This window comes from Anabrus simplex, chromosome 1 (assembly GCF_040414725.1).
Source record: "Anabrus simplex isolate iqAnaSimp1 chromosome 1, ASM4041472v1, whole genome shotgun sequence".
Taxonomy (NCBI): Eukaryota; Metazoa; Arthropoda; class Insecta; order Orthoptera; family Tettigoniidae; genus Anabrus; species Anabrus simplex.
The window spans coordinates 1,750,625,562-1,750,651,968 of record NC_090265.1 but is presented as its reverse complement, the minus strand read 5'-3'; the positions used below and the strand labels follow the sequence as shown (position 1 = coordinate 1,750,651,968).

General features: G+C 37.6%; 1 protein-coding gene across 1 annotated transcript in view; it reads right to left on the bottom strand.

The window, feature by feature from the left end:
- Positions 1-3,529: 3,529 nt before the first annotated feature.
- Positions 3,530-26,407, bottom strand: part of LOC136858749 (unhealthy ribosome biogenesis protein 2 homolog) — a 211,295-nt gene continuing 188,417 nt past the window's right edge. Inside the window, exons 11-14 of the mRNA XM_067138511.2 lie at positions 22,806-23,027; positions 13,702-13,988; positions 5,365-5,476; positions 3,530-5,250 (exon numbers count right to left, since the gene is read on the bottom strand). Coding sequence (XP_066994612.2) covers positions 5,095-5,250; positions 5,365-5,476; positions 13,702-13,988; positions 22,806-23,027 — 777 coding nt within the window. The 3' untranslated portion in view covers positions 3,530-5,094. The remainder of the gene's footprint in view (positions 5,251-5,364; positions 5,477-13,701; positions 13,989-22,805; positions 23,028-26,407) is intronic.

The following is a 26,407-nucleotide window of genomic DNA, read 5'->3' as shown; positions in this document are numbered from 1 at the left end:
CATGTTTTTCATCCTTAACTTCTTCGTAGCTTACAAATTCTTCTTTCACCAGAATGAAAATGGGAAACCACGGAAAACCATCTTCAAGGCTACCTTTAGCGTGGTTCGAACTCACTATCTCCCGGATGCAAGCTTACAGCTGCGCGCCCCTAACCGCATAGACATACAGAATTTCTCTTCAACTGGCAAAGCAATTACAAAGATAATCAGACTGAGATTTGATCAAAATTGTTTAAAAAATGGGGGCAGAAAAATTGAGTAAAAATCTGACAAAACAATATGAATCCCTAAACCTATCAAGCTGGACTGTGAAACGACAAATTCAAGATCACAGCGAGGAAGTGCGGGTTGATATTCGCAGCCTGCAGGTCACCGCTGGTGCACTGGTAAGCGGCTGCTTGAGGGCTGTTACAGCGAGCCAAGACTGCATGTGCACAGGCTTTCGGTGATGTAATAGGACAGGACTAGGACAGGGTCAGAAGCATAGCATAGCCTGGCATGAAAACAGGAAACTATGGAAAACCATCTTCGGAGCTGCTTTTGCAAGCTCCAAATACAAGCTCACAGCAGAGGAGAGAGACCAACTGGACGAAGACAGCAGAGTATAAAGACGACCAATTATTCTTTGAGATTTCATGTATGTTGTTGTTTTCTTCTTCCTGTTGCTCCCTTTTCCCACACTGAACTGTCGTTCTGTTTATCCTATTTTATGTTCCTCTCTTTCTATATATGACTTAAACCAATTGCATCATTTGATGAGATGTGGTCGTGTGCGGTGTTTTGGTGCATGAATCAAATGAAGCAGTGTTTCTTTTATCTTCGTATATTAGATTCCCTTTGCAATATAAGTTCTCACAATACACTCTAAGGAAGTAGAGGTATGTACTGTTGGTAAACAATGATGTCTGTATTGCTGTGTGACACTGGGATTGTTGAACAATAGTTTATTTCATCGGTATTCAGTATTCATTATGCAGTAAAACCAACATCGCGCTAATGATGACGAGAGTTTGAAAGCGCATGTAGACGGTGTTTTAGGTGGCGATTTTGGCAATAATGAAGTTTTCGAAAATCCAAGCTTGAGAGTAGTGATAGCATCAGTAAAAGTTACTGAAGTGACCAGAGCATTGAAAAAAGTGATGGTGAAAGTGCCGCACCAGGTCCTTCCAAATGTGCGCGGCTGGTGACACAAAAGAAACTTTGTGATTAGAAATTGGAGAATAAAGACAATAACCCTGACATATATCCATTTCATAGACACAGCGGTTTTTCAGAAATACAGTAGAAGTCCGCTATAGCGAGTACGGCATATAACGAGAACTCCATTATAGCGACGACTTTTTTCTGTCCCTTCAAAATTCCTATATTAAACTATGTATCGTCCTTCGGTTACAGCGAGAACCCTATCACTGGCGCATCCGTTATTACGAGCGATTAAGCGCGCGTGATTTTTTCCGTTACCGATATTTATGCACCCCAGCGATGATATTGCATGCGATCGATTACCTTTGGCATAGTTTCCTCGCTGTGTACACTAGCGATTTCTCTCATCGACATTCGAAGGCGATGTTGGAGTCGATTAGTAATATCCATCGACTGCTGTTCTCTAAAGAAAATTCGAAATGAAAGAGAATAATACGCTTTCGTAAAAAATGCGTACCGGTAAATAACTTGGCCGATAGCAGTTGTTAACTCGTTAAATTAAAGACTGAAGTAAACGATATCTTAATTTTAATGTTATATACGGAAATTAAGTAAGAATGTGATACACCTCAAGATATGGCAGAGTACATCACTGATTTCAGAGGATATTTCATATCTTCTCGCGTCTAGTTACGGCTATTTACATGTAAATTTTTCGCGAGGAGGTTATTTCTCTACATGCGTTTCAAATATATTTTCATGGTAGGCTACATATACGGTTAGGTTAGGTGACGCTGTTTGAAGAAGAAAGCTGAGGTGTTTGCCACAGAAATCTCTGGAGTGATACCGTATTTCTCCGAATCCAAGACTTTTTTTCTCAGAATCTCATGCGAAAACTCAAGGGTTTTTGCATTCGCGGCCTAACAGTAAGTTACTGGATACCACTGGCAATTACCGACTGCGGTAACCATGCTGCTTCTTTTCACACGCGCCTAGAACTCGTTGACAAACGACCGCCTCTTTACTACACATCGCTAGCCGCGACAACCGGGTGTACAGAGCCTGTGTGTTTCTCAAATCTGCAGAATGGCATCAAACCATGCGACCCTTCGAATTCTTAGAAAAGCCATGGCTACTCAATGGCAGAGTCATAACGCGTCTATTGTACTTGACGCTTAGTAAAATTAAGGTTTATAGACAGCAGGAATATTTTCGTGATGGGCAGTCGTATTGTAAAGATACGTGGAAAAGGTATTGCCGGCAAATTTTCAACGGGTTCTAGTCAATATTATGATGCCAATTTTAAGTTAATGTTTATTAAACACTCGGAAATGTAGAATAATTGTGCAGCCGCAAGAAAATACGGCATAGGCCTCACTAAAGCTAATATTTGGCGTTAGCGTGAAGACAAAGAGCTAAAAAAATGTGTACTGTACAAAAAATGCATTCAGTGGTCCGTAACAAGGACGCTTTAAAGAAGTCGAACATGAAATTGTGAGGTGTGTGCACGGAAAACGCAAGGGCAGAATGGCCATACCGTGGCGCAATAAACTCGTTCGTTGACTTTCAACGTTCGCGATTAGGCCTATACATCGCTAGCTGCTGAATTTGCCCGAACCCGACAAGCAAGACGTGCGCGTAGCGGCAGCCGGTTATATCTGACGCTGCGTAAAAGTAACAGTTTTATAGACAGCAAGAATAATTTCCTGATGGATCGTTGTATTGTAGAGACGCATGGAATAGGTACTGCCGGAAAATTTTCAACGAGTTCTCTTCGGTATTATGATGCCAATGTTAAGTTAATGGTCCTTAAACCCGCGGAAATAAAGAATAATTGTGCAGCCGCCAAAAATTAAGAAATACAGCGTGACGACAGTCAAGGTTCGGCGTCTAAAAATAGACTAAAATGCGTAGGCCTACTGTACAAGGCATTCATATGATTTTACAAACTCCTTTTTGAGCCTGATTTAAATTTTTTGAAGGAAGAAGTGGGGTTCATCTTGGATTCGGAGATATACGGTACTATATTTTTTTAGAATAAAATTAAACATGCACTTTCACGTAGTATCAGATTACGAAAAATAACCAACAAGTAAGCCGTAGTGTGGATATTATCTACGGAAACGCAAGTTTTGAACAAACCGATTGCCGTTTCATGCCGATTTTAAAGTGCATGAAGGGTTTTGCGACTTTTATACAAAAATTGGATATAACGACAATCCGTTATAGCGAGTAAATTTCTCGCTGTTATGAATTCCCGCTATAACGGACTTCTACTGTACTTACGAAACATTTAGAGTCCGTCCACCATTGCAATGTTTTAGAGTACATGAATCAGTTCTTTTTTTGAAATTATTTCAAATGAAACATTTGTACTACAGCCAGCAGTTATTCAAGGAATGAAGTATGGGTAAGTCATAATTTTCAATGGCATGAATGCAAAATTTGAGTGAATTATATTTATTAGTTAGTACTTTATGCAAGTTTTTGTGTGTCAGATATGCTCAAACTACTGGCGGGAAAACTAAATCTGATTCCACAGTCAAACAATGTGGCTATTCATTGCAAGTTGAATGCGTTAATTTATTAACAGTCAGATTATTAAATCCCAATATGGTCACAGTCTGATGCTCAGCTATCTCCATTCTGCTAAAACCTATTTGAACCATAATTAACACTTTCAGTGCTAGGCAAAAATGTAAAGGTGAGGTCTACAAGTGCCAGGCTTTAAAAAAAAAAAAAAAAAAAAGGAATTCCTGTTTTTAAAGATATGAAAGCAAAACTTAATCAGGGAGTTCAAAACAAAGTCATCTAAATCCAGGATAACTTCGAGATCATTATGCAATTTATTCCTCACATTATTAATTCATTAATATAATTTATTCAGGAAAATAAAAGTTGGAAAACTGGATTATTCCTATCACCACATGCTTACAAATGGAGTAAAAACGAACACTGGAGGGCACACATACATAATATAAGAACCAAGAAACGCATTTTGTTTGTTCTAAAAATATCTGCAGGGGTGTCAAAAGTTCGAAATTCAAAATTCTAGCATATTGAAAAAATACACCAACAGTCTCACAATCACGCAAGGAAACACAATTAAATGATGGCAGTGAAAATTAACAGCCATAGAGCTAATGACTGGCGAATCAAATGGTGATCTCTCAGACTTCGTGGACAGTGGTTCTGATCTTCGTGACTAATCTAGTGCCGACTTCGCCTCAGACAATGAATTACCTGCACGGGATGAGACTGTACATAACCAAGCAAGCGATACTGATGACGTTGATAACTAACAGTGACCGGTATGAAAGGAATGTTGACCAGGACAATCCTACACAGGCTCCAGAACAGTTCCTGGACTCATTAGTTCTTTAATTTCCTCCTCTCTTACACTATTCTTCTTACACTTCAAGGAAATTTAAATATTGCTCGAGATTATCAATAGACAGAAAACAAAAGAATGTTGTCGGAACAGTGTAGCTTGAACTGCCAAAATTAGGCACCATTTTCGGTCTAGAAGCCTGTCAAAGACTAAAGAAATGAAGTGTCTCTCAGAGCAACGCAGGCAAGCTGCGTTCATTTTTCGTGGATCGCTCTGAGTGACTCTAGCACTAAGGGAGTTAATCTACATTTAAACAAATTTGGGAACAGTTGACAATGCTGGTTGCTACTCTCCATCTTCCCTTCACTTCAAAGAAAATATGGGGAAAACAGTAATGTTGGTTTCCTGAACTTGCACCATAAATCATTTGATAACGGAGATGGGCGATGAGCAAAATGCATTAAAGGAATGACTAAAGGCTAATAGACACAAGCGGACGTGAAGTACACATGGAAAGAATCTTTACAAAGAAGATCTTCCAACATTTTTACACTATTTCTTTTCACAAAATACGACCTAATAGTACACACAGTAACACAATTTTAGAATCTCAAAGGTTATTACACTTTCCCAGTGAATCTATAGTACTTCTTATAGTTTCTATAAACGTTGGAGAACAGTTCTTTGGACCCTGGTGGCAGGGCACGGAAAAGGTGAGCTAAGGAATACTTATCACAAATCCGGAGCAGGATGTAAATGGAGTTGTTCAGATGAATCTGGAAAGACACACACTTCAGTCATTATATTATAAACTTACATAATTTCATTGATTACAGGCAAAGATGTAATATTTATTACCAACTTAAATAGGGTCATTACAATACTTTTACCTTAACAGAAGGATAAATGGTATATTTTTCCAGCTGATGCAGGGTATCTGCTATAACAAATCCAGATACTGGGGCAAAATCTTTTTTGTACTTCACTATAGCATTGGTAAGCCTGAAAGACATAAAAAGAAAAGTAACTAAATTATGTGAAAGAATAAAACATAGTAAGTTTTACATTTTGACCAGGAATGCGTTGTTCATCTGATAAGATTCCAAGAAACTTTACACGATGCTTTTCAGCATCTGGTGGGTCAAACAAGGCATGAACACTCACTAAGAGGTCTAACCATAAGAGATAAGAGTCTGTAATAAGTGTTGCCAAAACATGCAAATATATAATGCAAACGAGGAATGCTGCAATTGTAACAAATCTATGTTGCTAGGAAGAAGCAAATGCTTCATTTTCAACTGCTTTCTTGATAAAGTTCCATGCAAGTTCTATGTTTGGTGTGTACTGTATATGTTACACATTCTGCTGTGTTTAGCAAGCTCCTCGACCCAGTACTACTTAACTCTAATACAACTTTCCTTTTTCTCCTACCGAGCGAGTTGGCCATGCAGTTGGGAGCATGCAGCTGTGAGCTTGAATCCGGAAGATAGTGGGTTCGAATCCCACTGTCGGCAGCCCTGAAGATGGTTTTCCGAGGTTTCCCATTTTCACACCAGGCAAATGCTGGGGCTGTACCTTAATTAAGGCCACGGCCGCTTCCTTCCCATTCCTAGGCCTTTCCTGTCCCATCGTCGCCACAAGACCTATCTGTAATACCAATATAAATGGTCCATTATTGGACATTATAAATTTTCCAGCTAACTCATTCGTGGTTGCCAGCGTTTCGCCCCCGTGTGCTAGGCTGGGCTCATTAGTTGGTACCCAGCACACCTACTAAGACGCTGGCCAGTGCATACCGTGGAGGCCACTGCGTAGGCTATTTTTAGCCACGGGCAGTGCCAATGCACTATGAGAGACTTTGTCTCATTACCAAAAATTGATGCCTGCTTGGCCATCAGATGATACAGATGTTGATTCCCATACGGAATCTGAAATATTTGTTCCGAATGAGTAAATTTATAACACCAATATAAATGGTCCATTAAGAAATAAATGAACTGGATTAAAGCCACTATATATATACACACTGTTGGAGGCAAAACTTCACATGCCCTGATGAAGGCCAATGCAATTTGGCAGAAAGCTTGGCTTTATTATTAATAAATATATATATATAGTAGCTTTAATCTAGTTCATTTATTCCTTAATGTTAACACAATGAGCCACGAAAACTTACGTTCATTAATAAATGGTCCATTATTGGACATTATAAATTTTCCAGCTAACCCATTCCTGGTTACAAGATATTAGGATCATTCCGTATTGACGGTTTTCACTTTACAAAGGTGAAAAATGAGAGTATCCTCCTAAATCAATACAATAAATATTCCATCATTAGACGGAGTAAACAAATTCAAACATGTTTCGGCTCGTTTGAGCCATCTTCAGTGAAAAATGAGATGAGTTTTAAATAATTTACATAATATAAGTTGAAAAAATGCTAAAAAACATAATGAAGGAGCAAATGAAAAAACAAACAAAAGAGAGCCTAGACGGAAACAAAATTAGCACAAATATACAATATTTACATCAATATGCGGAGCAAAAAACAACTCACTGCGACAAAATTCAGTGAAAAGGTGTTAATTTAAAATAATAATTGAAACTAAAAACTGTGTTAACCTAAGAAAACAATGGAATGAAAAAACAAACGATGCAGATGGAAATGAACAATAGTAGCACATGGTGAGGTTGTGGACCTCATAGTTTACAGCGTTGCAACATCTGTATCAGACCTATCTGTGTCGGTGCCAAAAAAAAAAAAAAAAGCCTTCTCCTTCTTCCTCCTCCTCCTCCTGACCTTTTCCAAATTATCTGAGGTCGGCACTTCATATGGATTTAGCCCAGTTTCATGGCAAGACGTCTTTCCTGATGTCAACTCTAGCTGACTGTAATGCAACTGAAGTCACTAAATTCTGAGCAGGAACCATCTGAAATCATGTATGTTTTCTGTTACGTTTGTTTCTATCTATACTACTTGTCACGTACAGCTATACACTATATAATTTCGTGTGGCTATTACTAGCCGATTGCAGCCCTTGTAAGGCAGACCCTCCGATGAGGGTGGGCGGCATCTGCCATGTATAGGTAACTGCGTGTTATTGTGGTGGAGGATAGTGTTATGTGTGGTGTGTGAGTTGCAGGAATGTTGGGGACATCACAAACACCCAGCCCCCGGGCCATTGGAATTAACCAATTAAGGTTAAAATCCCCGACCCGGCCGGGGATCGAACCCGGGACCCTCTGAACCGAAGGCCAGTACGCTGACCATTCAGCCAACGAGTCGGACAAGCTATACACTAAAAGGCAAATATCGCTGCCCTATTCTCTTTTTTGTTTAATGGTTCCTCACTGCTCCAAATTGAATAGTTACGTATTGAAATCACAAGACATAACCATATCGCCGCCCTATTCTTTTATTTCTTTAATGGCTCCTCCCTTCTGCAAATTGAATAGTTACGTATTGAAATCACAAGACAACCATCAACAAACTGACCTCAATGTAAGTATCAATAATGAAGGTTCCCTTACCCAAGTAAATGATAATAAATGATCAATCAAGATATTCATTATTAAGTTGATTTTCAAGCTTTATGAGGAATTAACTAACCCCCCCCCCACACACTCACTCTCTCTCTCTCTCAATTTAATGCTATATATTTCTGTATTTTGATATACGCATTACTATAAGCGTATTCTTCGGTATCTGCCTCGTGTAAATAATTCAGCTCCCTTCTTGAAATTTGCTATTATTTGTCGGACTGAAGAGAAATCACGCTGCAATAATGCACACAAGCAAATATATAACATGTGCATATGCCGTAAGTCAATAAGAATACACAAAGGCTAAGCCTGCAAGCTGTACCAAAGTCGTGACAAGACAAGTTTAGGTTAAGTTAGGTTGATACCGAAATTTCCTTCCATTTCAACTGAATTGATCTTTATGTTGCTTTCCTTTCTGGAGGAGTTCTTGCAGATTTTTCTTGCTTCTCAGACATCCTAATCGAATTCTATACGTAAGTATTGGACAAATAAGACTCTAATGTAATAAAACGCTGCATTTGTAATTTCACACAAATTACGTTATTAAATGCATTATTCGAACGTGCCACAATTTTACTTACCTGGTATTACCGACTTACAATCGCACAGACATCCTATAATTATATGCTATAATTATACCTGCAAATGTAACAGTAATGATTTTAACAATACGGTAGTGCCAATACGTAATTCTCGCAAATCAGGAAATAAAACCGACTGTATAGTGTCAACGTGCCAGAATAACAGTAAGATGTTGTATCAGCAAGTAGAGTCCCTAAACTGTGTGGTTAGCGACACTGAATTGGTCCCAAGAGTTAGAAAATAACTACAAATCACTACCTTCAGTATTAACAGGGGAGAAAGGGTAGTGTATAGGCTTCCGTGCCAGGGAGTACAGCTGGTATGATTTGATACTACTTCTTTTCGTTTGGGGTGACTGTTGGGCCACATTTGATTTCAGCTACTTCTGGGCTTTGATCAGCAGCCCGTACTCCCTAATCCTTTCACCTTGTGTTCTTTCCTTTTCTGCTGTCCATGGTGACCGAGTCCAGGATCTAATCTTTTCTTGGAAACACTTGGTGTTTGTGATTCTAGACCTGTATGCCTCTCTGTTGCTGATTTCCATTCCTTGTGTTCCTATTTTTTTCTAGGTTTTTTTAAAAATTCCTGATAGTTCTCTTGATCTCAATGAACCTCACAAACTGATTGATTTACCTTCCTGGGTCCATTCCATAATGTGTCCGAAGAACATGGCTCATCTTTCCCAGATGGTATCTGATATAAAAATTATCCTGAGATACAATTCTTGGTTACTTTTCTTTCTGTATGTTCCATCTTCTGTTCTTCGAGGTCCCCAATGTCTTCCTCCACTAGGTTCATTCTAGATTAATCCTGATTTTGTAAGGTTCAGGCATTCCACTGTGTATAAGGCTGCCAGATGGATCACTGTCTGCTAGTGTTTCAGTTTTTTACTGAATAAGACCATCTGTTCATGATTAGTTTGTACCTCATCAGGTTCATCTTGTTCGATCCTCAGTACCCATGGATCTTTTTACGACAGTTGTTTTCTATCCATTCTCTCAATGTTAAAATCTGCTCATTTTCTAAATTTTTTCCTCCTCTATGGTCATCCATCTGGGTCCAGTTTTAATGTAACTGTGTCTTCTCAAAAGAGATTCGTAAGCCTGTCTTACTTGCTTGTTCCTGGAGCTAGGAAATCCTCTAATGATTTTGACAGAACCGCAATATCATCTGCAAAGGCTAGACAATCAACTTTAATTCCATTGTTCTTGTATCCCATTCATATACCACCTATTTCTTGGATGTTTTTGGCACCACTCTCTAAAGTACACAACTGATCCCTGTTTTAATCCCAAAAGATTCAAATGGAATACCTCTGAACTTGACTTTGGATGTTTATTTCACTCTGTTCGACTAATACAATGGTCTTCTTATCTAGACACATCTCCTCTAGGATTTGGAGCAGTGCTTCTTGTATTATTGTGTTTTATCTTTTGTGCATATTTCTATCCTCTTTCCTAGCTTCCCAAGTTTAATATTGTACTTATATTTGTATACTTCACTGTTCTCTTTCATTAAGACAACTTCAAGGCCTTGGCCAGAAAGATTTTAACAAATACAGCATTAAAAATAAATTCAGGATGGAATTCCTTGAAACATGATTGCTAGTATTAGTTTTGTCGAGTTACAAGAAGATCTAACCAGTAATCGGTCCACCTTATTGACAAAGTACTATGAATACAATACTAAAAAGAGAAAGATGTTCCACCTATTCAATACAATAATATTGTTGCACGAATTAATGTAGCAACATATTTAATATGTTATGGGACCGGTTTTAACATATGTCCATGTCATCATCAGCCGACACAAAAATGGCAAGAAGTCAACACAATTGTAACACTTATGAAACTTTTCTTGAATTAAAAATAGAAGTTCATGTAGAGGTTCTTGAGCACTCTTGCACTCTTGTGTCGGCTGATGATGACATGGACGTATGTTGAAACCGGTCCCATAACATATTAAATATGTTGCTACATTAATTCGTGCAACAATATTATTGTATTGAATAGGTGGAACATCTTTCTCTTTTTAGCATTGTAATTATTAGTTCAATACGGTTCAGTGATGAAGTTATTAACTTTAAAAGTACTATGAATGTAATAAAAGCCCAATGTTATACACAGTGGTGGTACAATTGGAACCTGAATGAAATTCTTAAATCAATAATTGTGAACTCCAACATAGATATTTATTCCCTGGATAATGAACATTTTTCTTAAGCTTAGAGAGAGAATCCACAAGGGATAGCTGTCCTAGAACAAGGGGTACCATAAGACAACAGCATCAAATAGATAATTTTTGCACTATTTATCTTAGGATAAAATGAGCTTATTTAATTTTAATTTTGAAATTTCCTCTGTTGTGCAGCTATTCCCGATCAGGGAAACTTGATTTTTCTTTACACATACCGTACAAATGATGATTTACCATTGACAATGAATCACGTAAAACATTTAAACAAATTTTTTTTAGAAACAAAACAGGAATACCAAAACGAAGGAAGAAATCAACTGAAAATTTTGTGACAGATCCTCGCGCACTGAAGAGTAACCCAATCACCTTCCAGCAACCGGCGGGTATGTGATACTTTTCTTCAAAGTACTTAAAACAGGGTTCGTAGTCTCTCTTCTTTTCAGAATCAACTTCTTTGCCTTGTGAACTGTTACTCTCAAACCTTATTTTTGAATCAATAACTACCAGGCTTTGGATAATTATGAATCTTGCATACTGCATATGCAATTTTATATATGGAGTAGTTTTATAATAGTGCATATTTTGTGTTTTTCTCCTGTTAAGACATGTTTAAAAAGTATTTTGAACCTAGAGTGTAGATATCAGCTTCTGCAGGACAATACTGGAATATTTGGCATTTATCTGAGTGTTTGAAACCTGCGCATGACCCATGCCATGTTCAAGAAGTTGGGCTGTGTTGGTTATCGCCAGGTAGCCTGTTTGACAGGTTGGTAGCGCGTTTAAAATGAGCAATATCCGGAGTGTTTAGTCGCCGAAACTCTCTCTTCTGAGGAGTGAAACACTCACCATCATGGATGGTGATGACAATAATAACGAGGGCAGAATATGACAAGAAGCGGTTTGAAAGAAGGTCAAGCAATTGTTCTAATTTCACTGCACTACTCAAGATGGCAAAGATAATTGGCAGGCATATGAATTTCAGGGAAAAACAGAGGGGCATGTATAGGTACTTTAAAGGCAGAAACAGGTTACAGAAAGGACATTCCAGGGATAATGAATGGACAACTCTACATCCAGCCATGGTTTAGTCTACCTGCAACCCAATTAGGTAAGTACTGATTCCAAGAATTTCACTTCAACAGGACTGTCTTTGTCCCACTTCGTATATAGTTAAATATAATTATTGGCTGTGTTGTTGCTATTTAATTTATAATGCCTAAGGAGAAGAGAACTGTTTGTGATGTATTGAAAGCATATATACAAGTTTGAAGAATTCTCAACTAATGGAAGTATTTTGTTTTGCAAATATTATAGCACGATCGTAACTGCAACTAAAAAGTATGAAGTTGAACATCATGTTCAAACGATGAAACACAATAAATTGAAAGTGGTAAGCTTGAAACAAATACACCAGCCTCTTATAACCATAGCTTTAGCTAAAACTCAACCAACACAAAATAAATTCAATGAAGAATTGTGTAAATAGTTTGCCTCGGTAAACTTACCATTGGCAAAGATGAATAATAAGAAATTAGTTCAGTTTCTGGAAAAGTATATGAAACAACCAGTCAAAGATGAATTAACAATTGGGGAGAATTACGTTTCTGGGATTTATAAAGTGACGTTCGATAAACTAAAGGAAAAGGCTGATGGAAAATATACTTGGGTCTTGCTAGACGAAACAATGGACATGCATCCAAGATCTGTAATAAACTTCATGGTTGGAATTTTACTAGAGGAAAAAGAGAGACAAATCATTATCTACTAACTGTGGATGTATGCAACAGTAAGGTGCATTTTTCATTGATGAACTTTTTTTTTTTTTTTTTTTGTGGCCATCACACATTCCTTACGTGTTATCATGTCCTGCACTGATGTCATACCTTGCATGTGTAAAGCCATGGGAGGTCTTGAGATATTATATTCCAAGATGATACATGTCACACGTGGAGCACACGGAATCAGAGTCACTGAAACGGTCCAGGCATCCTTTCCTGAAGTAAATGTTTTGATCTCTACAGTGAAAAGAATATTCCTGAAGGCTCCATGCTGCAAGAATATATTTTTAAAAATACAGTTGCTAATGTACTGTTCCTACTTTCGCCATTTCATACACGATGGGGAATGCGGCTTGAAGCTGCTACTTATTATGCCTATTATTTTGAAGCAGTAAAGAAAGTAGTAGGAAACCTCGATTCTAAAGAAGCTGCTTCTATTAAAGAAGCACAAAAAGTCTTGAGCACAGATGGTGTTTGTGAGCAACTTATAGTCAATTGTTCCAATTTGATGTGAAAGTCTTCAACCACCAAGAGAAAGCAAGAAAAAAGGACTCTCACTTCACGTTAGTACTGATATTGTTGAAGAAGCTGAACGATCCCGAATGAACCTAACAAATCAAGTTTTATCAGAAAAATTCACAATGCAGTGTTAAAAACTCTGGTCTCCGCAAATTTAAGAAAAGACCTTTCTGGTGTTCTCCAAGGCAAAGAAAAAAATTGACGGTCCATTGATACTGGAAGTCTCTGATTTTGTTAAGCTGGAATATGCTACAATTATGGCATGTGATATGAAAGGCTTTTCTGAGTACAAGAGCATTTTAAGTGAAAATAAGTGCAAGTTTGTGTTTCAACACCTGTTGCATCGTGCTGTGATTAAGTGTAATCAAGACTTGTGAATTTCATTGAGAAAATAAGCATTTAATTGTGATATGGTATGCAATTTTTTGTTATTTTTGCAATGTTTAAAGTGTAATATTTCTTTATGACATAAAATGCTAACTGATATCAGATTTATGTTTGTTTTCAATACATATTTCAACATTTTTGTCTGAAAATGACACAATGTGAAGAACACAAAACTGAGACATCACTGTATCAAAATCATTTTATACAAGATGAAGAATCTACCTTTCAATGCCATGAGCACAGTTTGCTAACTGAGCAACTTCTCGTTCAGAGAGCCCTTCACTAAGGCTGCCTCGTTTGGCAATGCATGATACCACATGACGAAAGCACTGAAGAAAGGGTGGTATCCTTGATATTACTAGCACAGACCAATGCAGCAACACTGTAGTTAGTAGTTCCAGTGATGTGTTGATGGTAGCTACAAAGTCTTCAAGGGATGTCTTCTCCTTCAAAGGAAGATTGGCAACAGTCTCCAGGAATAAATCAAGCAATGGAGAACTGGCTTTTACCTGTGCAATAAAAACAATTACCAAGTTAGTTTAATGCTCGAAGAAAAGAAGACATGCAATACATGATCTACCATATTAACTCACTCACAAGAGGAAAAAGAAAGAAGTATGATAGAAGTATTTTTCTGAACTTCAACTAAAATTGGTCACAAAAACAACCGTCCGTTACACCTGTGTCACAGTATATTCACAGCTGTGATATTCCTCCCCTTCCGCTCTATTCTACCATCTACAATGTGCCTGCGAACGTGAGCTGATTTGAAATCCGGTGTTGGTGTTATTTGGTTGAAGTTTTTTTTTTTCCGAAGCAGTGGCTTATTACACATTTTTACCTGGTCAAACTCTTTGACCATATATTACTTTCCATGTGTGAGAGAACGACTGTCATCTTGAATGCAACAACACTTGGCATTGGTTTGGACCAACTCCAGTGGAAGGTGCCAGTTTTAACATATGCGCCAATTCTACACGCAATATACTTAGCCAATTCCTGAAGGATTTTAATTTTGTCTTGATTACGTATCGATTCTCCAACTTTTTTCTTATCCATAACTTGACTACCACAAGAAAGAAATACATACTATGCCACTGAACTTCTCAACGATTATGCTCCAAATCCATACGTTTACTATCACATGGACAAACATTCACTACCCTTCAATGAACAACTCAACATAGCATAAATTTCCAACTTCTGACTAGAATGCAAAATATTATAAGTACGAACAGGCTCACTGCTGATGTTCAATAACGGACCATTTATATTGGTATTATAAATTTACTCATTCGGCACAAATATTTCAGATTCCCTATGGGAATTAACATCTATATCATCTCACTGCTGATGGGCAAGCAAAACTGAACTTTCCTGAAGCTAACAACTTGTTCCCCAAAGGTACAATTTACCTTGTAAAATTCAGGAATTTAAGGTCTTTTCCTGTTATCGCACTTCTCCTGACCTGCCCCCAATGGTAAGGGCCTATCTGTAGGCCTATTGCAAATCACATTCTATGTGCAAAGAATGACAAAGAACATTTTCTCGGCTGGGAAAGTGATTTTCAATCAATCAATCAATACTGATCTGCATTTAGGGCAGTCGCCCAGGTGGCAGATTCCCTATCTGTTGCTTTCCTAGCCCTTTCCGAAATAATTTCAAAGAAATTGGAAATTTATTGAACATCTCCCTTGGTAAGTTATTCCAATCCCTAACTCCCCTTCCTATAAATGAATATTTGCCCCAGTTTGTCCTCTTGAATTCCAACTTTATCTTCATATTGTGATCTTTCCTACTTTTATAAACGCCATTCAAACCTATTCGTCTACTAATGTCATTCCACGCCATCTCTCCGCTGACAGCTCGGAACATACCACTTAGTCGAGCAGCTCTTCTTCTTTCTCTCAATTCTTCCCAACCCAAACATTGCAACACTTTTGTAACGCTACTCTTTTGTCGGAAATCGCCCAGAACAAATCGAGCTGCTTTTCTTTGGATTTTTTCCAGTTCTTGAATCAGGTAATCCTGGTGAGGGTCCCATACACTGGAACCATACTCTAGTTGGGGTCTTACCAGAGACTTATATGCACTCTCCTTTACATCCTTACTACAACCCCTAAACACCCTCATAACCATGTGCAGAGATCTGTATCCTTTATTTACAATCCCATTTATGTGATTACCCCAGTGAAGATCTTTCCTTATATTAACACCTAGATACTTACAATGATCCCCAAAAGGAACTTTCACCCCATCAATGCAGTAATTAAAACTGAGAGGACTTTTCCTATTTGTGAAACTCACAACCTGACTTTTAGCCCCGTTTATCAACATACCATTGTCTGCTGTCCATCTCACAACATTTTCGAGGTCACGTTGCAGTTGCTCACAATCTTGTAACTTATTTATCACTCTATAGAGAATAACATCATCTGCAAAAAGCCTTACCTCTGATTCCACTCCTTTACTCATATCATTTATATATATAAGAAAACATAAAGGTCCGATAACACTGCCCTGAGGAACTCCCCTCTCAACTATTACAGGGTCAGACAAAGCTTCACCTACTCTAACTCTCTGAGATCTATTTTCTACAAATATAGCAACCCATTCAGTCACTCTTTTGTCTAGTCCAATTGCACTCATTTTTGCCAGTAGTCTCCCATGATCCACCCTATCAAATGCTTTAGACATGTCAATCGCGATACAGTCCATTTGACCTCCAGAATCCAAGATATCTGCTATATCTTGCTGGAATCCTACAAGTTGAGCTTCAGTGGAATAACCTTTCCTAAAACCGAATTGCCTTCTATCGAACCAGTTATTAATTTCACAAACATGTCTAATATAATCAGAAAGAATGCCTTCCCAAAGCTTACATACAATGCATGTCAAACTTACTGGCCTGTAATTTTCAGCTTTATCACCCTTTCCTTTATACACAGGGGCAACTATAGCAACTCTCCATTCATCTGGTATAGCTCCTTCGACCAAACAATAATCAAATAAGTACTTCAGATATGGTACTATATTCCAACTCATTGTCTTTAGTATATCCCCAGAAATCTGATCAATTCCAGCCGCTTTTCTAGTTTTCAACTTTTGTATCTTATTGTAAATGTCATTGTTATCATATGTAAATTTTATTACTTCTTTGGCCTTAGTCTCTTCCTCTATCTCGACATTATCCTTGTAACCAACAATCTTTAGATACTGCTGACTGAATACTTTCGCCTTTTGAAGATCCTCACATACACACTTCCCTTGTTCATTAATTATTCCTGGAATGTTCTTCTTGGAACCTGTTTCTGCCTTAAAATACCTATACATACCCTTCCATTTTTCACTAAAATTTGTATGACTGCCAATTATGCTTGCCATCATGTTATCCTTAGCTGCCTTCTTTGCTAGATTCAATTTTCTAGTAAGTTCCTTCAATTTCTCCTTACTTCCACAGCCATTTCTAACTATTTCTTTCCAGTCTGCACCTCCTTCTTAGTCTCTTTATTTCTCTATTATAATAAGGTGGGTCTTTACCATTCCTTACCACCCTTAAAGGTACAAACCTGTTTTCGCATTCCTCAACAATTTCTTTAAACCCATCCCAGAGTCTGTTTACATTTTTATTTACCGTTTTCCACAGATCATAGTTACTTTTTAGAAACTGCCTCATACCTGCTTTATCAGCCATATGGTACTGCCTAACAGTCCTATTTTTAAGACCTTCCTTTCTATCGCATTTATTTTTAACTACCACAAAAACAGCTTCATGATCACTAATACCATCTATTACTTCAGTTTCCCTATAGAGCTCATCTGGTTTTATCAGCACGACATCCAGGATATTTTTCCCTCTGGTTGGTTCCATCACTTTCTGAATCAGCTGTCCTTCCCATATTAACTTATTTGCCATTTGTTGGTCATGCTTCCTGTCGTTCGCATTTCCTTCCCAATTTACATCTGGCAAATTCAGATCTCCCGCTACAATCACATTTCTTTCCGTGTCGTTTCCCACATAGCTGACTATCCTATCAAATAATTCCGAATCCGCATCAGTGCTACCCTTTCCCGATCTGTACACCCCAAATATATCAAGTTGCCTATTATCTTTAGAAATCAGCCTTACACCTAGAATTTCATGTGTCTCATCTTTAACTTTTTTGTAGCTTACAAATTCTTCTTTCACCAGAATGAAAACTCCCCCTCCCACCTTTCCTATCCTATCTCTACGATACACACTCCAGTGCCGTGAGAAAATTTCTGCATCCATTATATCATTTCTCAGCCATGATTCAACTCCTATTACAATATCTGGTAAATATATATCTATTAAATTACTTAATTCTATTCCTTTCTTTACAATACTTCTACAGTTCAACACTAACAATTTTATGTCATCCCTACTTGATTTCCAGTTCCCTGTTCCATTTTACCAAGTGGTAGTAGCAAATAATCATGTCATGGTAAGCGAGGTATTTTTATACAGATTATGTTGCGGCCTTTGTGGTGGTACTCGCCTGCCGCATTTCATTTTGTCACAGTTGGCAATGTGCTGCTGCGTTTTTGTTTTACATACACACTGAACATGGCGACCGGCAGCAGTACACGTGTTTTGGTGTACCTCTGAATTGTTGTACATATGTGTAAATATGCAGTGTTTTATTCATGTGTAATAAATGTTTGAATCACCTTGTGAGTGATGTGTTTGTGTCTGCTTGTTTGGGGCAGTCCGGTCCTCCATTTGACTTGTTTCAAAATTGTATTTGTGCGCCTATGGAACTGAACCTTGTTATGTGCGTTCGATATGTTGTTTCGTTGTTCGCAACAGATTATTTAATATAATAATAATAATAATCTTGATTACTGGGACTGCAAAATACCACAAAAACAAAAAATAATCATGTACCACACTTACTTCGTACCAATCCTCACGTGTGGTATAGAGAAATGCACCCTACTAAACAAAGACTTCAGTAGAATCCAAGCAACTGAAATTAGATTAATTAGAACCATGAACCAAACTACCAGAAAGGACAAGATCAGAAATAAAGTCAATAGGAAAGTGGCTGGTATTGAGGTTCCTATTACCAGTATCATAAAGAAACGCACACTTTTTGTTGTTGTTGCCCTATTTGCTTTACGTCGCACCGAAACAGATAGGTCTTATGGCGACGATGGGACAGGAAAGGTCTAGGAATGGGAAGGAAGTGGCCATGGCCTTAATTAAGGTACAGTCCCAGCATTTGCCTGGAATGAAAATGGGAAAACCATGGAAAACCATCTTCAGGGCTGCCAACAGTGGGGCTTGAACCCACTATCTCCCAGATGCAAGCTCACAGCTGCGCGCCCCTAACCGCACAGCCAACATGCACGGTACAAGGATAGTCGCTGTTCAACGCGGATGGAAGCGAGAGACTTTCTACTTCCTTCCCTCGTCATAGGAATGTTCGATAAGGCATGGTATTTTAAGGCATCTAAAATGCATACAGTACAGTAATCCAATGAATGAAGCACTTGCAGAGGGGAGCCCAGCATAAATTTCTCCTCATCTTTGAAGCATTTTCTTTTTCTTTTTTAGTTTCATTGCATGAGGTTATGTTTGCCAGCGAGTCAACCAAGTCCATTATTTGAATACTGTAAATGCGCCTTGTTGAATACATTTAGGAAATAGTTTTTTTTTTTGTGGCATTTTAAAGGTATGAACTATGATTCAATGTTAATTACATGCAGTAACAGGTCTTAAAATATTTTGTGAAGCAACAAGGTTTGGCATTTCTGAGTTATGAGTTGGCGGTTAATTCGAAATCACGCAATTCGAAGTCACATTTTTGAGTCCCTACGACTTCAAATTAACGAGGTTTTAATTTAACGCAAAACTAACAAACGAGTTGGCAGGGGTGTCTGTTTCAAGTGTTTATATTGAACGAAAAGAATCATCCACCACGGGTTGTTTTATTCTCTGAGTAAAAAAGAGATTGCGTGTGAGAAGTTTTAGACGTGAAGTGTGACGAATTTGTAAGAAATTTAGGAGAGGATTTTAGGGATGCAAGAGACAAAGAATCTTCTGATCTACAGCGAATTGAGCCTATTGCAAGTTCAGATTAATGAAATACCGGTCATGTAAGAAAGCCTACTTGCTAATTTTCATGGCAAATATATTTTATAGCAGTGATAATGCATTTTTATTATCTCAAATATGTTCAGGCAAAGTAGCTATATCCGTTTTGTTTATATTTGCGTAAAGCCCATGTGGAAGTCGAGGAGTGATATGAAATGTTTGTTTATGCCTACGTTACTCTTTTGCAGGAAGGAATTTTAAGTTAATTTCATTTTTTTCAAAATTAGCCTTCCTAAAATCAGGGAGCGGGGGTTATTCGCGTAAATACGGTAAAGTATCTTAAGGGGCCATCATCATCAATCAGATTTCATCTGTTGCATAAGGTCCTAGTTTATTCATTTCTTCAACTTTGCATACTGGCGCATGCTTGGCATAAAGTTTGTGAAGCAAGAAGTTAAACATTTCGACTTTAGCATCAGGGTCATTTATAAATGAAATATCATGCCATGGGAAGGCATAAGCATATTGTAGGAGAAGTTATGTTAATGAGTTTCGTATCTCTATAGGTTATGTATTCTTGTGTGCATCATGGGACTCAAAACCGAGTATGCTAAATAAATAAGGTTATGATATATCTGGGACTGGGAACTGGTTGCGAGTTAGAATTCTGTTAGGATAATTGTTGTCATTATATCAATGAGGGTATCAGAAGTAATCGTAGTTGAGTGAACGTGGCAAGTCGGTTTTAGTGGAAGTACAAACTTGTTACAGGATTCAAATGTATTAAGCAACTGTTTTGAGTCAAGTCTTAGTAAGCTGTCTTCTAATTCCACAAAATTCCTGTTCTAGGAGGTCTGTATACCACTCGTACTGGAACTTTCCGAGTAAAGGTAGTTATTTCCATAAACAGAAATTCAGGTTTTGGATGATCAGAATGTAGAGATTTATAAATTAATTTAATGAGGAATTTATTCCTAAAGTAGAAAGCCATATCGCTTCCTCACCCATCTCTCTTGTTTCTCCATAATCAGAACTCTCTTAGCGAAACTACAGTTGAAGGTAAAGAGTTGAGATGCCAAGACTCAGAGACTGCAAAAACATTTATATTGCCTCTTCATAGAAAGCTTTTAACTCTGTGCGATGTGCAGGAATAGACTGAGTGTTGATATTTTCTCAATGGATTTATGCGCTAATGACCCAGTGGGTGGTGTGTGGGAAACCTGTGAGGGCTGGTCGTCAGATGAGGAGAGGAATGGAGCAGGCTGCCTCACAGATGAGTCAGGCAGGGAAACGGGAAAGAAAGGTGGGTGCCGGTCATCACTCAGTGAGGCACAAATTTTTTCAGTACACTCAAGCTCTGGTATGGCGACAAATACAAGAGAATAGTCTTAGTTCTGATGTTTCCTGAAAACAGTTACTAACAGTAAGATCCACCTCTCCCCACAACAACAAAAATGGCTGTATCGCAAAAGAGGAGATGCCTTGGTAATGATGAAGTTGAAGAGTTTTTAGTTGATAGTGACGCAGATGACTATCTGGACAATGATGGTGAAGATGCAGACAATGACATCAGTGAGGAAGACGAAGGTGAAAGAAGTTGACCTCCATCAGTCAAACGGAAATAATAAATTTCATTATAATTTTCTTGGATTGCTGATCAGTTTACTCCAATACACACTTTCTGTTCACTCAAATCAGATGTTGCAGACAATATATTATGTGATGATTCTCCAAAAATAGATTTCTTTCTGTGTATGTTCAGTTCTGCACTGGTACACGTTATTGTGGTGGCTACCAATGAATATTACAACGTCTTAACAGTTTACCCAATTTCTACAAATAGTAGACTTCAGAAGTGGAATGATATGTATGTGAACAAAAATTTGCCTCTCTTTTGCACTTACAATGTTGACAAGCTGAAAAAATGTTGTATGTGTCAACCATATGATGGGGTTTGTGTATTATACCTTGCTTTGATCAATACCACAGAAATGTCCATTTTTAGACTTTGAACATCATCACCATTGTAAATTTATGCTTAATATCAATTTAATAACTTAAAATGTCAGCTAAATAACCAGTAAAGCTAATTTTCAATAATCACATATTCTTGAGGGAAGAAAACCAGCACAGAAGGGGTACATATACATATAAAACCTAACAATGATAGGGTTAAGCAATTACTTTGCATGCCAGACAGTGTCATGTTTGTGGTATTGTGTGAACTAGATTATGATGGGCCTTTCCCCTCCCATCACTACCATAGCTGTGGTTCTCTTGGGTTTTCCAATTCTATGACACCGTCTAAGGTGTCCAATGTCAAGTCTATCCCTAGATGGGAAGTGTTCAGTGTTGTGAAATCCCACTTTGGCATAGACGTTCTTGTTTGGAACTTCTGCCATAGCAATGAGTAATAAGCATTTTCTCCCGCTATATTGCACTGCGTCTGCAATTAGGTCGCCCTGTATAGAGATCTGGTTTTGCAACAAGTTCACATTTCACCTCCTTGTGCTCCTCAGTAACGGAAGCCTTCTTGAAGCGAGTTTGGGTACCATTAAGCTTTTCTTTGAATGAAGAAATTCGTCTGTTAACAGACTTTAGAGACATTATAAATGAAAGTAATTGATTGTGCTAGGAAAAGGAGAGCAGCTTTCTATGGCCACATAGTAAGACTGCCTCCCAAAAGACTGACCAATTGCCTGTTCATCTCTGACAGAACCAGATGATCCGTACCACTTGGCTGACAGAAACTGAGAAGGGTGTTGAAGAACTGGGAATATCAGATCTTCAAGATAGACAGCCTGTACAATATATCCTGAAAGAAGTCCATGGATTTCAGGAAAAACCCTGGAAGAAAGGTTAACTCCTGGACAGATGAAAAAAAGGAGTTACTCTGGCAGAAAATGTGAGAATACTGGCCAAAGATCAAAGCCCAACAGTTGAACAAGCGTGGCCCAAAGTAGGCCCATTTGAACCAAGAAGTAATGTTATTTGCTTCACATCCCACAAACTACTTTTACAGTTTTTGGAGATGCCGAGGTGCCAGAATTTAATCCCACAGGAGTTATTTTATGTGCCAGTAAATCTACCAACATGAGGCTGATGTATTTAAACTGAGCCCGGGTAGAACCTGCCAAGTTGGGGTCAGAAAGCCAGTGCTGACTTATTTAATCTCGGCACGAATTTACAACATTCTAAGCGAAAAATGTCTTAATGAGGAACGCACTAATGATATTTCACTGTATATAGAGCAGGTGAAACTTACCAGCCTTCTCTTAGCGAGTGTGACATCCAACTCCAGTAGAGGTACAACATAAGAGTGTGCTGCACCCAGAGTGAACTGGGAGACCATGTAAAGACAGGCTTCATGTAGGGCTGCTTCTTGAACTTCACTCTTTGCCTTATTCACGGAGCTCAAAGCAATGCATTTCCAGAGGTTCAGTACGTAAGGTAACCGACTACACTTTTCCGAGACTGTGCAGCTGTGCTAAAAAACATGAAGATATTTTCTCATGTATTATGCAGATAGTACAGCATTGAAGTAAATAGACATTTACACCATATAATTAGGAAGGGATGTAGATTCAATATTTCAATATAGTAGAACCTCATTAAGACATTTCTGCAGGGGACAACAAAAATGAACATGTTAAGTGAGAAAACGTACAACAGAATATACCAATAAAAACTATCCGTCAGGGATATGGAAACACTAGATACGATTTTTTCCGACATGAAGGTATTTGTTGATAAACTTAACCATGATAGGTTAATATGGTTGTTTGATCCGTACTGACTAGTCTGAATGTATTACAGAACTATTTAAAATAGTTTTATTTGAATCCGCCTTGTCAATACACTTATTAATGAAAGAAAACTATTTAACCATACATGTTTCGGGAAACTATTTTAAATAGTTCTATAATACATGAAGGCATTTTACGTCATGTATCTGCGAGTACAGTGAAAACTATATCTACCATTTCTCAAGATGAGAGGAAAGTATTAAAAAGTGTGAAAAACACAAGAGAACAAATATGAAAACCTTTTTGCTGGGGCTTATGAAATAAATGCACTGAACGGTATGAAAAACATCAAACAACAAAATATATGAAAACATATGCACTGGGGCCAATAAAAATATCAAAGTTTTATTGTAGATGCACAAATGTTAGTAGAAGCCTCTTATTTTGGAGCAGTGGGTTATAAAACATTATTTTCGGGTCACATTCTTGGACAATGAATTGGAGGTTATACTTGGCCATGTGTGACTGCGACAGAATGACTCTGGCCGCCATTTTGAAAACTTTGACTAAGTCGAATCGTTACATGTAATGAATCTCATAATAGAACCGTATTGAAGATAATATATTCGAATTGTAAAATCTTTTTATTTACAACCACCTACTCAATACAATACAATACAATACAATACAATACAATACAATACAATACAGTCATTGAATTATAAAATAATCATGAGGTGTTTTAAATAATGGGACATGTTTCGTTCGGCATAGCGAACATCATCAGCCGTTAATGAACAAAGACTAGGTCAGGGCCCTGAGCTTAAAATGATCAAAATTGTGTCCTCATATTAAAAGAATAACAATGTCGTAATAAAAAGTAATAATATAACATTAGACTTGGATTGTAGCAATATGTACAGATTAACAGCAAGAATTTGTCGTGGAATACACTGAACGACAGCAGTCATGGGTTGTTAAAGTACAAATAAATATTGTGGACATTAAAATATACGTCAATGCATGAAGTGTGGATTAATTATTGAGGATGGAGTTCCTTTAGTTATGCAAAAACAAAAGTTGAAATAGAGTCCAAATTGAACCAGTTAAAAGGCGCATGACGACAAAACTAAGGTTTTATTACATACTATCCACTTCATTCCGTATCGATATTGCAATCAAATAAGAATTAAATACAAACTTTTCCACCTGATCGATACTTTTATTATTTAACCTTAGGCTAAATTATGTCATTAAAAACTGCAGTACATGTTTCAATTGCTTGGCAATCATCATCAGCTGCTTATCTTATAGCTTAGGCGAAAGAATATAAAAACATTTGATAATTAAAATTTTTGGTAAAGAACACTTAATGGTGTTTCTAACTAAAAACTTCCTAAACTTCCTTCTATGGCACTACATTCGTTCTTCATTAGTTTCAGCTGTGTTTCACTCAATGCACAGTTCACTTGTCTTGATTATGTGTTGTCCTTCATTTTTCTAGATCATTCTTATTGTCCGCTAGAAGAATTTATGCTAACTATGGTCGAATTTGTTCAGTATTTCACTTAGACGAATAGTTTGAAGTACGACGAGAATAATGAAAGTAAGTTACAAAACTCAGGAATTTACAAGTTAACATGTAATCAGTGTCGGGCAATCCGGGCGCAATTTCATAATATATCAGGAGCATATTAATGCAGAGAGACACAGGAGGTTTTCGGCAATGGGCGAACATATGAGACAGGACACAAATTTACAAACATCAACCAGGATCTCGTAATTATCAACAGACTAAGTAAGGGAAGACTAATGAATAGTTTTGAAAGTATACACATATTTCTGGACAAAATGTTAAATAAGGATAAAAATTTAAATGAAATAAATGAACAAAGAAACCCCTTATTTGAACACATTGTAAGATACATGGAAGTATTAGAAAGCAATCGAACACGCCCAGTGAAAGCAGTAACCTATCACAAAGCAGCTACGTCACAAATAGAAACCAATCCCCTTAACTCGACAACAAATGACAACACACTCTCACTTTTCCTTCCCCCTCCAAACCATACCAGTAAAACGCACCTGTCACACAGCTATTACACTAGGTCGAAGACGGTAGAGAAGGAAACAAACAAGTAAACTCCGTAACCAGAATAAATTGGACAGGGGTAAATTTTAAAAACAGTTCTTTACGGCATAATAACTTCGTGCAAGAAACATGTTTCCAGATTCTCTTAAATAATCAACACGTTCTTCTGCCGGTTTCAGGTTACACCAAATATGCCAATCTTTTGAAGATTTAGAATAAATTTACACAACGAACAATTAAATAGGGGTAAGTTTCGGCCTTTACAATTCTTTTCAAATACGTACAATTCATTGGATAACAGAATCTTAAACAAAAATCTTTTAAATTAATAATTATATCTTTCCTGCCGGTTACAGGTCGTACTTCAAACTATCCGTCTAAGTGAAATACTGAACAAATTCGACCATAGTTAGCATAAATTCTTCTAGCGGACAATAAGAATGATCTAGAAAAATGAAGGACAACACATAATCAAGACAAGTGAACTGTGCATTGAGTGAAACACAGCTGAAACTAATGAACGAATGTAGTGCCACTGAAGGAAGTTTAGGATCTCGATGCCAGAAGGAAATACAAGTTAACTAGTCCATATTCACGCGCTAGCAGTAAAACTAAAATCGTATGTAACATAGAACAGCAATAATGGACTCATTAAGAGTAACAACGATCTTGAATATAAGGAGAGTTCTAGCAATTCTTAGATGAATAGAGCAGATTATGGAACAAATTGGAGTTTCAAATCCTTAGGATTAGTGTGAGGTGTTTGCTTCATGCAGACAACGCTAGCGGACACCTCACACTAGTCCTAAGGATTCCAAACTCCAATTTGTTCCATAATCTGCTCCATTCATCTAAAAATTGCTAGAACTCCCCTTATATTCAAGATCGTCGTTACTCATGAGTCCATTATTGCTGTTCTATGTTACATACGATTTTAGTTTTACTGCTAGCACGTGAATATGGACTAGTTAACTTGTATTTCCTTCTGGCATCGAGATCATCTCTCCTACAGAATTCGCAACTATTGGA